Source organism: Hyperolius riggenbachi, chromosome 3 (genome assembly GCF_040937935.1).
Source record: "Hyperolius riggenbachi isolate aHypRig1 chromosome 3, aHypRig1.pri, whole genome shotgun sequence".
Taxonomy (NCBI): Eukaryota; Metazoa; Chordata; class Amphibia; order Anura; family Hyperoliidae; genus Hyperolius; species Hyperolius riggenbachi.
Genome location: NC_090648.1, coordinates 347,226,489 through 347,238,735, shown reverse-complemented (window position 1 = coordinate 347,238,735; position 12,247 = coordinate 347,226,489). Strand labels below are relative to the sequence as shown.

Here is a 12,247-nt window from a genome sequence, read left to right as displayed (position 1 = left end):
ACCCCTCCTTGGTTAGCTGATGCCTCCTGAATAGCTTTGAAGTACCTGGCCTGAAGTGAAGGGAAGTGAGCCAGTTTGGAAAGATGTGTATTTGATTGGCTATTCCAAGTTGCATGTAATCTGCATACAAGCCAGAAGAAAACACTACATCTACTTGGCCATAGCTGCTGAACAGAGGCCTCTTCCGATAATTATTGAAGCACCAGCCTCCAGAGCTGTAGGCTGCAGTCTTTCTAAGGTGGTGTTCCCACTTGAGTGGTAAAGGGCATTTTATTCGTCCGTTTTGTAAAAACTTACAATGAACGGATGCCATTTTATAAATGGGATCCGTTCACACTTCTCAGTCTCCATTGGATCAGTTGTGCTAAGCGGACAGCACTTTTGTGCCATTTGGGATAGTCCTGGACAGGCAGATGCATTCCCTATATTGCCCATTGGGGTAACCCATTTGCCCCAGGCCATGGACTCCAGCCAGACCACAACACTGGCACCATATCCCCCCTCAACCCCCCCCCCTACCTTGTGATGATACATTCAACTTCTTATTCTTACAATACTGGTATTTCTTTTTAATAAGAAATATTTGAAAGTAAAAAAGAACGACAGCAGAGAACAGGACGACAGCATTTGCTGCCGCTTTAGGCTTGTACAGTTTTGACATAAATATACCCATAAGAAATTTAATTACACTGTAATGATGCAACTATTTTATGTGGATAACTGCTTAAACTCCATTAGCTAAGCATTTATGGCAGAAATAGGAGAATAAAGCTGTGCCATAATGCAGCACTGTGAGGAGACGTAACACTGATTGCAGGAAGTGATGGAACTTGAAGTGTGCCTGAAGGGCTGCTAGACAAGAATGTTCATTCAATATATTACAGGATACATGAAAACCTAACCAATGGCAGGTATCACTAACAGAGTACAATGCATGAATCCTGCCTAAGGTGTGAAGGCTGCCGAATGACTAAGGAAATAATCTATGTGAGGAATCTCTTTCACTAAGAGAGCTAGTCCATGCACCCCGAGAACCTGGGGAATGCCAGACACCTGTAGAAGGAAAAAAGATGGCCCCTTTCCTAGTGCATGGTTATACAATGCTCACACGACAAAGTCTGCCCATTAAACTACATATAAAGTGAGAGGGATATGGTGGCTGCCATATTTATTTCCTTTAAAACAATACCAATTGCCTGGCTGTCATGCTAAACTGTTTGGCTGTAGTAGTGTCTGAATCGCACACCTGAAACAAGCATGTGGCTAATCCAGTCAGACTTCAGTCAGAGCACCTGATCTGCATGTTTGTTCAGGGTCTATGGTTAAGGGTTTTGGAAACAGAGGCTCAACACGGCAGCCAGGCAATCAGCATTGTTTAAAAGGAAATCAGTCAACCTCGCTACTCCTCTCAGGTCAGGTGTCCTTAAAGATAGAGTTCTATAAAGATAGAGTGCTATAAAGATAAAGTATAAAATCGGACTGCCAGGTGAGGCAGCATATGCACCAGACAAAAGGTATCCATTGCTTTGAGCAAAGGTGTTGCACACCAAATTATGCAGGTCATTGTGCACAGTGATCTTAAGGTGCATACACACCTTTGACTTGTGTCACCCGTCGGGGATCAGGACCCGGATCCCCTTGGGCGACATCACTGGGCCAGCCTGTACAGAAGTTGTTTGTCCGTCGGGAGAGTTGATCTGCTGAGCGGATTGCTCACTGGTATTGGGACGTGGGTTGCAATACACACGCTTAATTTTTGGCCGAGGCAGTGGTTATCGGATACCTCACCCGACTTCAGCCAAGCGTGTGCGAGAGCCTTTAGGTGTAACATTCCAATCAACTCTTCTCAGCTTGACTGATTCCAGGGGCAGTTTGAATCTCAGGGCAGATACACTGAGGCAAAACATTGACGAACACAAATTTCAATTTAATTTCATACTCCTGTTAGGGACATTTCTAACACCAAAGTCACATATCCAACTTCCTGTGGCATTCCCTGGAGGTGTCGTGGCTGGAGAGAATTGGTGAACAATGACAGCCCCAGACCAGCCACTACCTAAATGTGATATGATATTTAATAATCCGAACATTTGTATAGCGCTTTTCTCCTGTCGGACTCCAAGCGCTCAAGAGCTGCAGCCACTGGGATGCGTCAGGAGGCCACCCTGCAGTGTTAGGGAGTTTTGCCTTGAACGCCTTACTGAATAGGTACTGGCACTAGTTTTCACCCATCACTCCTCTGCACTGGATAGTTAGGGGCACTCTGAGCAGCAGAATGCAGATTTCACTCACTTCCTGCTATCTATAAAATTGTAGCTGGGATAAGTAGAAAATAAAAATCATCCAAAACGGCCAAAAAAAGAGATGTGAGAGAAACTGTTCCGCAATCGATTTGAAGCCAAAATAATTCAATTCAGCTAGTTGCGCTTTAAATGTTGTGGAACTGAACAGTGGCCAGGCAGCTAGCTAGTTAAGTCAACAATGGGTAAATTAAGTAACTCCCTCACATTAGATTTTCTTAAAGTCCTTTCAGATAAAAATCCCATAACTGGTATGAAAATGTGAGGAAATGAAGATCTGAAATCACATACAAACTTGAGAAGCGTCGTGTTCTCCCGCAGAGCTCCAATGCAGCCTGCAAATCCCAGTACAAACATTACAGCCCCGGTGACCATGAAGAGCCATACAGGGTCAAATCCACCCAGATCTGTGATGGACGAGATGTTGGAGAGAACACCCTGCAAACAGAAACAGACACAATGTTACGGTTTAGTCGAAGAGGTCTTTCAAAATGTACAATACAAAGCAAAAATGTGTTCTAAATAGTGCCGGTCCCATTTCACCTCACACAATAACTTCCCAACACTAATGCTACAATTTACTTCACAATGTCGTAGTTTCCCCTTTTCAGTGTGAGAATCCCAGAAACTAAATTTCGAACAAGACTATCTTCACTGAGTTAGAATGTAATCGCCATGTCTGGGGTTTTCTTTCAAAAATCGCAAAAACATGCTACCAGGTTAATTGGTTTCTCCTAAAACTGCCCGAAAGCAGACTGAGCCTCTCTGAATGGCATGAATATGACCAAATACAAAATACTACTAATACTACATTAAAGGGACTCCGAGCAGTGCAGAAACTATGAAAAGATGCATATCATTTTAACCTTCCTGGCGGTAGCCCCGAACGCAGTTCGGGGTAAGCCGCGCAGGAGGTTTTCTCAGGCCCTGCTGGGCCGATTTGAATAATTTTTTTTTTGCTGAACGCAGCTAGCACTTTGCTAGCTGCGTCAGCACTTCGATCGCCCCGCGCTCGATCGCCGCTATCCGCGTCGCAAGACAGCCCCCCCCCCCCCTAGACCCCTGCGCTGCCTGGCCTATCAGCGCCAGGCAGCGGCAAGGGGTGGATCGGGACTCCCTTTGACGTCACGACGTCCATGACGTCGGTGACGTCATCCCGCCCCGTCGCCATGGCGATGGGGGAAGACCTCCAGGAAATCCCGTTCTTTGAACGGGATTTCCTGATCGCCTATCGCCGGAGGCGATCGGCGGGGCTGGGGGGATGCCGCTGAGCAGCGGCTATCATGTAGCGAGCCCTTGGCTCGCTACATGATATAGAAAAAAAAAAAAAAATAAAAATAAAAAAAACGGCTGCGCTGCCCCCTGGCGGTTTTTAATATACCGCCAGGAGGGTTAAAGCTCTCTTTCTCCTCTTTCCAATGATATATAAACCGCCGCCCTACGCCTTTTAGTTTTCGCTATCGAAATTGCAGCGGCCGCGATTTTGATCGCGAAAATAAATAAAACTAAAAGGCGTAGGGCGACGATTTAGGTGTCGCCAGAAAGAGGAGAAAGAGCTTTAAAATGATATCAATCTTTCCATAGTTACATTGTATTACACAGGGCGACTTTTTCTGCTGAATGGAGCTGCTGACTTTGAGAAAAAGTCGCCCTGTGTAATACAATGTAACTATGGAAAGATGGATATCATTTTAAAGCTCTCTTTCTGGCGACACCTAAATCGGCGCCCTACGCCTTTAAAGCCGCATCTACACAAGTAGATGCGGCCGCGATGCTCCTTATCAATCGAGCCGCTGATGCGGCTCGATTGATAAGATCCGACAGGACGGATCTCCGCACCGCCGATTCCCTGCTCGCTCCCCGCGAGGGGACAATGGCAGGGAATCGAGCGGAAGGTAGGCGGCGCCGCCGGGGACGAGCGGGGAATCGAATGCGGCGCACGCGCGGCGAGCGGAAGAGCCGATCCGGCGGCTAATCGAGCTGCCGGATCGCTGCAACGTCTCATAGTGTAGACGGGGCTTTAGTTTTCTCTATTTTTGCGATCAAAGTCGCAGCCGCGGCAATTTCGATCGCGAAAATAGCGAAAACTAAAAGGCGTAGGGTGGCGGTTTATATAGGATTGGAAAGAGGAGAAAGAGCTTTAAAATGATATGCATCTTTACATAGTTTCTGCACTGCTCGGTCTCCCTTTAAATGAAGGTGCTGTTGATTGCTAGCTTACAGCTGCAAGTGAAAGGTAGAATGGTGTAGCAGGTAAATCTATTAGCAGTAAATCAAGTACCGTACATATTTAGGGGTTGTTCATTAGTAAGAATGTATTTTCTTTAATAGTAATGGCATAGATTATTTATGTGGGAATAGGTTATGAAATACTTAAAGCAAGCCTGAACTACGGGGGCATCATATATGGTCTGTGTCACAGGGGCTGCCATCTTGCTCTCTGCAAATCCTGAAAAGTGACAAATTTACCTGTATTTGTGACACACTTTTAGGACTCTAAATAATGCACAATAGCAGTTTTTTGGAGATCTGAAAGGGCGAGGGGAGCCTGCTGAATGCCCCGAATGATTATGCTGGCTACTGCTCAGTCGTCTTAAATGAGTCTTTCAATGGGTGATCAGGTGAAGGTGTAGGAGTAGAACTTATCAGAGGCAGTGCTTGTCAATGAGACTTTATTCATCAGATTTCATAATATATATGTAAAAAAAAACAACTTGAAATACATTTCATAATTACAACTTGAACCACTTGTTTAGCATTCATGGGAAAAAAAAAAAAAAAAACACGAGTTTGACTTACCTGGGGCATCAACCAGCCCCCTGCAGCCATCCTGTGCCCTCGTAGTCACTCATGGCTCCTCTGGTCTGCCAGCTAGTATCGTTTTTGCCGACTGGTAGTCAGTCGGCCGCCATACGTACATTTTTACGCATTCCTGCTGGAGCAGAAAGCTATCGCGGAAACATTAACAAGTACATTTTTACGCTTTATGGTTGCAATGCGTAACTTTTTAAGCATTGCACCTGTAACGTGTAAAAATGTACTTCTTAAAGCTTTCTGCACTAGCTGGGATGCGTAAAAATGTATGCATAATGTAATTCAATGTTTTCCAGTCTATCACTGCTAGCAATAGAAACTGCATAATTAACAGCCTAGGCTAAGCCTCAGTAGGAAGGCGGGGCTACACACCAATATGCAGGAATATATATAGCTAGAAGTGTTTCTGATTCTGAAACCGGGATATTAAACATAAAATTGGGTATCCTGAATAAATTACTGCATTCTACTATACGTCATTACAGTTCCTCTTTAATTATGTCACTGATCTAAAGTGCTTAAAACGTTATACTGCACTAAGTGGTTTTTGAAATTTGTTTTAACCAAGCGCAATCCACCATAAATGTGCCATACATCTGAAATAGTCAGTCTCATCAAACATCTTTATCACATCTTTCCCAGCTCCAGACTTGTGTTGTCAGACTGCTGGCTAATCACTCACAGAACATGCCATGTACACAGCGTGTTGCTAATGTCACATGCTAGATGGCTCAATTAGCCGAATCCAGTCCTTTTTCCACTGGTGCCAGCATAGCTGAAAACTATGACAAATTACCCATTTCCTTTTAATTAAAACACACTGCCTATAACCATACATATCAGCTGCACTCCACATATCTGGGCCACTGGGCTGTTTTATCTCAACGTAGGGTCTGTTCAGACAAAGTCATGATAACCCTAAATATCTAATCTACTACTACAAAAAGGTTCCAGCAACTTTTTTTGACTTTCAGAGGTTACTATTAAAAGCATTAAACAGTTAAAGTGGACCTGAACTCTTGCACAGAACAGAAGGGAAACAGAGAAATGCACCCTGTAGGTATTGAGAGTTTAGCCTGTCTAAAGCCTCATCTACACTGTACCAGTCCCCGTCAGATCGGATCTATTAGACGGATCTTTTCGATCATATCTAACCGGTTCAATCGGATTGCGTTAGATTTTGCAATAGATTTTGGGTACTTATCAAAGCAAAATCTATCACAAAATTGATCTGAAACAATTTGGACGTCTACACACGAAGCAATTTCTTATTAGATCTATCTAATAGATCCGTCTATCTGATGGAAAATTGTATCGTGTAGATGAGGCTTAATTCCACCTCATCTGTGTCTAATCACAAGCTGTAATTTGATCTCTTCCATGTGTCACCTGACTGCCACGGCAGAGAAGGCAGATACGCTCATTTGAAAGCACAGAAAGCACCATAAAAAGGAAGCAGAAACAGTGCAGCTGTATTGCAGGATTTCTATCAGCTGTAACAAAGAAATGTTTTTCTTTAAAGGTTATCGTGCTGTTGTGTATCTTTTAGAGCAGAAAGGAAGTTCTGAGTTCAGATCCACTTTAAAAACAGCCAATCCAGTCTCCACTTCTCCTGTTAGTTTAATATATAGGATATTGCAATACATCCCAAGTATGTAATTCTGCACGGACACAGTGCAGCCAGTTCACAGGTAAACTGCACAGTTAGCAAGCAGCAACTGCTCATTCAAGAGGCGATCTAAATGGAATCCTATATACTAAACGAAGGCTGTAATTATGTGGCAGCTGGGGTGTTCACGCTCAGGCGGAGGTTGTGTGGTGCGTGCATGCAGGGTTCGGGCAGAGGTGGTGTTCGCATTGTAGGCAGCAGTTGATGTGCGCATGCAGGTGCATAGTTTATTACATCATCATGACTCGTGATTCTTTTGAGAATGGCTGGTTCACTGGGATATACAGAGCCTACTGCACATCACAGCACTTTTGAAAATTTATTTCATTTATAGTCAGTTTTCTCTTTTTTAGCCCTGGAATGTGGATTCCCTACCCTCCAGCGTTTACTAATGACAGGTCAGGGGTTGCCTGCTTGGTCATTAATCACTGCAGCATGTGATATTTATCTACATTAAACTTGAACAACATGCAGCTCATGGGCCTGAGAACCCTGAATGCCAAGCTTTTCTCCTTGGCCAATCAGATCAGCCTGTATGAGGACTAGTAGTGTCCATTTGTCTGCTCTAAAAGATACGCAACAGCATAAAAACATTTTTTGTTACAGCTCATACAATTCCTGCAATAAATCTGCAGTGTGCCTACTTCCTGCTTTTTTTGACGCAGACATAGTGTATACATCTTAAGTTTACAAATGAGCTGCTCTGCCATTGCTGACACAGCTTAGAGATCAGATAACAGTGATGGTTAGTCACAGACGAGGGGGAAATCAGGTGAAACTCTTTAAATACACGCAGGGTGCATTTCTCAAGGTTTTCCTTCTGTCCGGTGCAAAAGTTCAGGTCCACTTTAAAAAAGCAGCATATCTGGATTAATAGTTTTAGAGAGAATGGCGGGGCGAAGCCTACTGCATGACTGACTCCCATTCTGTTTGTCCAGAACCATGGATATAAAGCAGTAACTAAGAGCAGTCACCTGTACAAAAAAGGATGTCATGTCTATCTTCACTGGTTTCTACCACCTCAGGACCGCTCAAATCTGGCCTCGAAAGAACCAGAACCTTGTTTGTTTTTTAAAAGACAACAGATGAGAAGAATAGGGAGGCTGCCATATTTATTTTGCTTTTATGCAATACCAGTTGCCTGGCAGCCATGCTGATCTATTTGGCTGCAGTAAAGTTTGGATAACACACCAGAAACAAGCATGCAGCTAATCTTGTCAGATCTAACAATAATGTCAGAAACCCCGGATTTGCTGCATGCTTGTTCAGGGTCTATGGCTAAAAGTATTAGGACGCAGAAGATCAGCAGCATAGCCTTGGCAACTGGTATTGCAAAACAAAGGAAATATGGCAGCCTCCATATTCCTCTCATTACAGTTGTCCATATTCACTCTATGATTCCTGTGATTGGCTCCTAAACCTGTAATCACTGTGAGCCAATGAAAATAGCCCCCGTTTGAACGGTGCACAGAACTAAAAAAGTCAGACAGCCAAGTAAGAGGCAGCGGGCGCAGGAGCAGATACAGTACAATTTAGTCTGTGTCAAGCTTAACAGCCACAAGAGATTGGGAGCTAGATATTGTTCAGTTTAAATGTCTCCCCTCTTTACAGATTATATTGTTTTCCTGTACACATTTCTGAGCCTCTGTGGATGTCAACAGTACAACTTTCTTTTGTCAAGATGACTGCTCTTTGTCTCTGCTTCATATCCAAGGTTCAGCAGCAACCAGAAATACAGTATGCCAGTCATACAGTAACAGTTAGGCTCTATTCCCACTACAATGGACTCAGTCATGGCACTACTGTATCCATATTGTATGGATATGCTGTATTATTGTGCCAGTCAGTGGAGTATGTGCCAGTCAGTGGAGAATCAGCCTGGCAGTGATATGGGGCACATAAGCTGCATATGTATTGAGGGACATGATTTCAAGAGGACCTGTAGTGACAGTACAATGCAGTAAATTATTCATGATACACATTTTTACGTACTTTTCCTGGTTTCAGCATCAGAAATGCTTTCTATAGCTGTATATCGCTATATATACACAGTATATTAGAATGCAGCTCTACCCTCACAGTGATGCTCAGCCTAGGCTGTTCAGCTATGGAGAAGTCTTTCCCTTACAACATTCTGCGATCAGGTATATTTTGTATTGACTTTGTAGAACTTTCAGTAAACAGTCCACAGAGATCACCTACAAATAGGACCTTTGATGAGGAAGGCGCATTGGTTTGCACATGGATGCCGGCACCTGAAAGGAGGACACCCACTGAAGGAGTTATATTGAAGGGGCAGAATATGTGAGATGCACATATTAAGGGGCTGAGTAAAATACACACACACACACACACACACACAAAAAAAAGTATCACCAACATGTAAGCACACCCTCTGACCTCTCCTACACACACACACCCAAACACCCCTCAAGAGGAAAAAAAAAAATAGGTAAGCTTTTAATAATCAAATAATCACCATCAATGACAGGGGATGCTAATTCCTGCACTGTTATTTTCAAAGGTGTTTGTGGCAGGATGGCTTGATATAATCCTGAATGGGCAGGTACTTGGTAATAATACAAGTGCATGCTCCTCTACCCAGAGACTGCACTGCAATCTGGTAAAGTGCACTCTAGGTACCTTGGGGAAGGGGGGGGGGGGGGGGCTTAAAGGACACCTGAAATGAGAGGGACATGAAGGCTGCCATATTTATTTCCTTTTAAGCAATACTAGTTGCTTGGCTGACCAGCTGATCCATCGCCTCTAATACGTTTAGCCATATACCCTGAACAAGCATGCTGATCAGATGTCTGACAAAAATGTCAAGATGAGCTGCATGCTTGATATTTGCCTAAATATGGCAGCCTCTTGCTTCAGGTTTTGTTTAATGGAGCTTAGAGAACTAAAAGTTTTACAACATCGTAAATCATATGTAAACAAGGCTGAATGTATATTTTCATAATGGGTAACGTTACTGAAAATAGCTTATGGAATAGAACTCATTTTAACAACATTACTTTATAAATTATTTAGTCAATGTTTGCCCATTGTATCTACCCAAATAAATTCTTAATTTTAACACAGATGACGACAGATTTACTGGTGGTACGTACATCACTGTGGAATCTTTGTCTTGGCTAGGCTTGTGGCGATGTGGAATGTTTGTCTTGGCTAGGCTATGTTAGGCTTGTGGAGATGAATTCTGCATAGCTATACAGCCTAGGCTAAGGAGAGATGGCTACATACCAACATACAGCAATATGTAGCTATAGGAAGTGTTTCTGATGCTTAAACACGGATAATAAACGTCAAAAAATGGTATACTGAATAATGTTTATACACAATTAGAGTGTTACACTAGCAAATGTTTAAAGGATACCCGAGGCGACATGTGACATGATGAGATAAGACATGGTATGTACTCTGCCTGAAAGACTTAAATATCAGGTATGTAAGTGGATGACTCAGTCCTGACTCAGACAGGAAGGGACTACAGTGTGACCCTCACTGATAAGAAATTCCAACTATAAAACTCCTTCCTAGCAAAAACAATAAAACAGTTGAAAAAAACTTAAACAGTAGATTTAAACATAAAATAAAACTGTGGAATATCTTTAAAAGTCATTTTTAGGAGAAGGAAGATAGATACAATCGTTTATTTCATTAGTTTATTTTCACCTCGGGTTTCCTTTAAGTGTCAAGGCATAACTTGAGATCATCTTACCTAAGACAGCCACTACTGTACTTAGCAAACACTAATTTATATGAGAAAATGCAAAACAAAATACAAGCACATCCCTTGGGTTCAGTTCACAATGCAAGGAACACGGTACTGCCCATGCAAGGAACAAAGCACAATTCTTACAGAACTATTCCTAGCAGGCATACTTCAATCTAGCACAGACATGGGTCTCTAACCGAACCTGCAACTGACAAAGGCACACAACTGACCAGTGTCCCATGGGGGACATTCCTATGTGTAATTCTGGGCCCGGCTGTAGGTGACCATTTTTCTAAAGAGCGCACAATAAAACGAACGTATGACAGTCTGTGTACTTATGATCTAACTTACAATTCAAAATAGACTACAAGCTCTTCAATTGTCCATTGAAGCCCTAAGTCTGACCCAACCGCCCGCAGCAGCCCCGGCATCTTGTTCCAAATACTTTTCTGCACACTTGTAAAAAGCATTTGTCAGCTTTAAGGGGCACTTCCCAGGGTGCAGCGGTTTTCATCCCCGCAGGGGAACACCGAAGCGTGACATGTTGCTTCCATGATCGGCTAGGCAAAGAGCACATGACAGCAAAAAGCGGGATTGAAACGCAGCGGTTGTGCAAACAACGATAAGCGATAGAACCAACCACTGTCCATTCATCTGAATGGACAGCGTTAAGCGACGAGCGCCACAGCCATCTTTTGACTTCACAGAACAGTCTGTGTGAACCAGCCCTACCGTGAACAATTAGAATCAACTGATTCTAATAGCAATCAAGAGGATTCGCAAATATAATAATTATATAATATAATAATTATATATAATAAGCCTAAAGAATAAAATTGGCACACAGAAACCACAGTTGGTTTCATGAGCCAGGCTTTCTCCCCTGTCTGGATACAGCTAGCGAGCAGGATAGCCTGGTGTGGCCATAAGACACCCAAAATAAGAAGCACATTAGAAGCCAAGCTACATTTCCCAGCATTGTTGTAATACAGAAGAAACCCTGGCCCTTTCCCTCTTACGTTTACTCCTACCAGATCATTTTTCATCTTATGTTTACAATACCTTTTCTGCACTCTGCAATTGAAAAGTGTAGTTTATTTTTCCATGACGTGTCAAACACTATGCATGACAATTGTTTGGGGGCCACATAGGGTCCCCTTCCTCAGATAAGTGAAGACAAACACTCCCTTATCATGCATCATGAAAAATAAACTACACTTTTGCTCATTGAGACGCTGGTGTGCGAACCAATCCTTTGGAATGATTGGACTTGCATTGGATGGTGCTTTGTATCCCTGGTTCAACACCCCGATACTTACAGCAAGGTGTGCCACCCCGAACCCTACCCTTCTGCAATTGATAAAGTACCAAACAGTGGCTGAAAAAGCACTGTCAAAATTATACTGTATTTCCTTGCTTGCCGGTGAAACATCATTTTATTGATAAGCTGTGAAATATTACTTAGGAGAAAAAGTGAGTTGAATAAGGGCTCTTGTATCTATATAACGAGGCAGGACTCGGCGAGCACAGGAAGTATGTGGTGTGGAATTGTAGAATCGTAAACTTGTATTGATGGGAGATCAGTGGCAGGCCAATAGAGCCACACAATATCAAAAAGCCTGAATAAGAATTTGAATTATTGTGGGAAACGGTGTCTGTTGAGTAGAGCCACAAAGCTAACTGATGAGCCAATGGAAACACTGAGGGTCCACTCACACTAGAGCGATTATCGGACGATTC

The 12,247-nt window shown here is 43.0% G+C and overlaps 1 protein-coding gene and 1 long non-coding RNA gene across 3 annotated transcripts in view; one reads left to right on the top strand and one right to left on the bottom strand.

Moving 5' to 3' along the window:
- The window catches only part of TSPAN17 (tetraspanin 17), a 106,216-nt gene that overhangs the window by 33,897 nt on the left and 60,072 nt on the right, over positions 1-12,247 (bottom strand). Inside the window, exon 3 of the mRNA XM_068277045.1 lies at positions 2,592-2,738. Coding sequence (XP_068133146.1) covers positions 2,592-2,738 — 147 coding nt within the window. The remainder of the gene's footprint in view (positions 1-2,591; positions 2,739-12,247) is intronic.
- The window catches only part of LOC137563934 (uncharacterized), a 198,310-nt gene that overhangs the window by 130,444 nt on the left and 55,619 nt on the right, over positions 1-12,247 (top strand). The window lies entirely within an intron of this gene.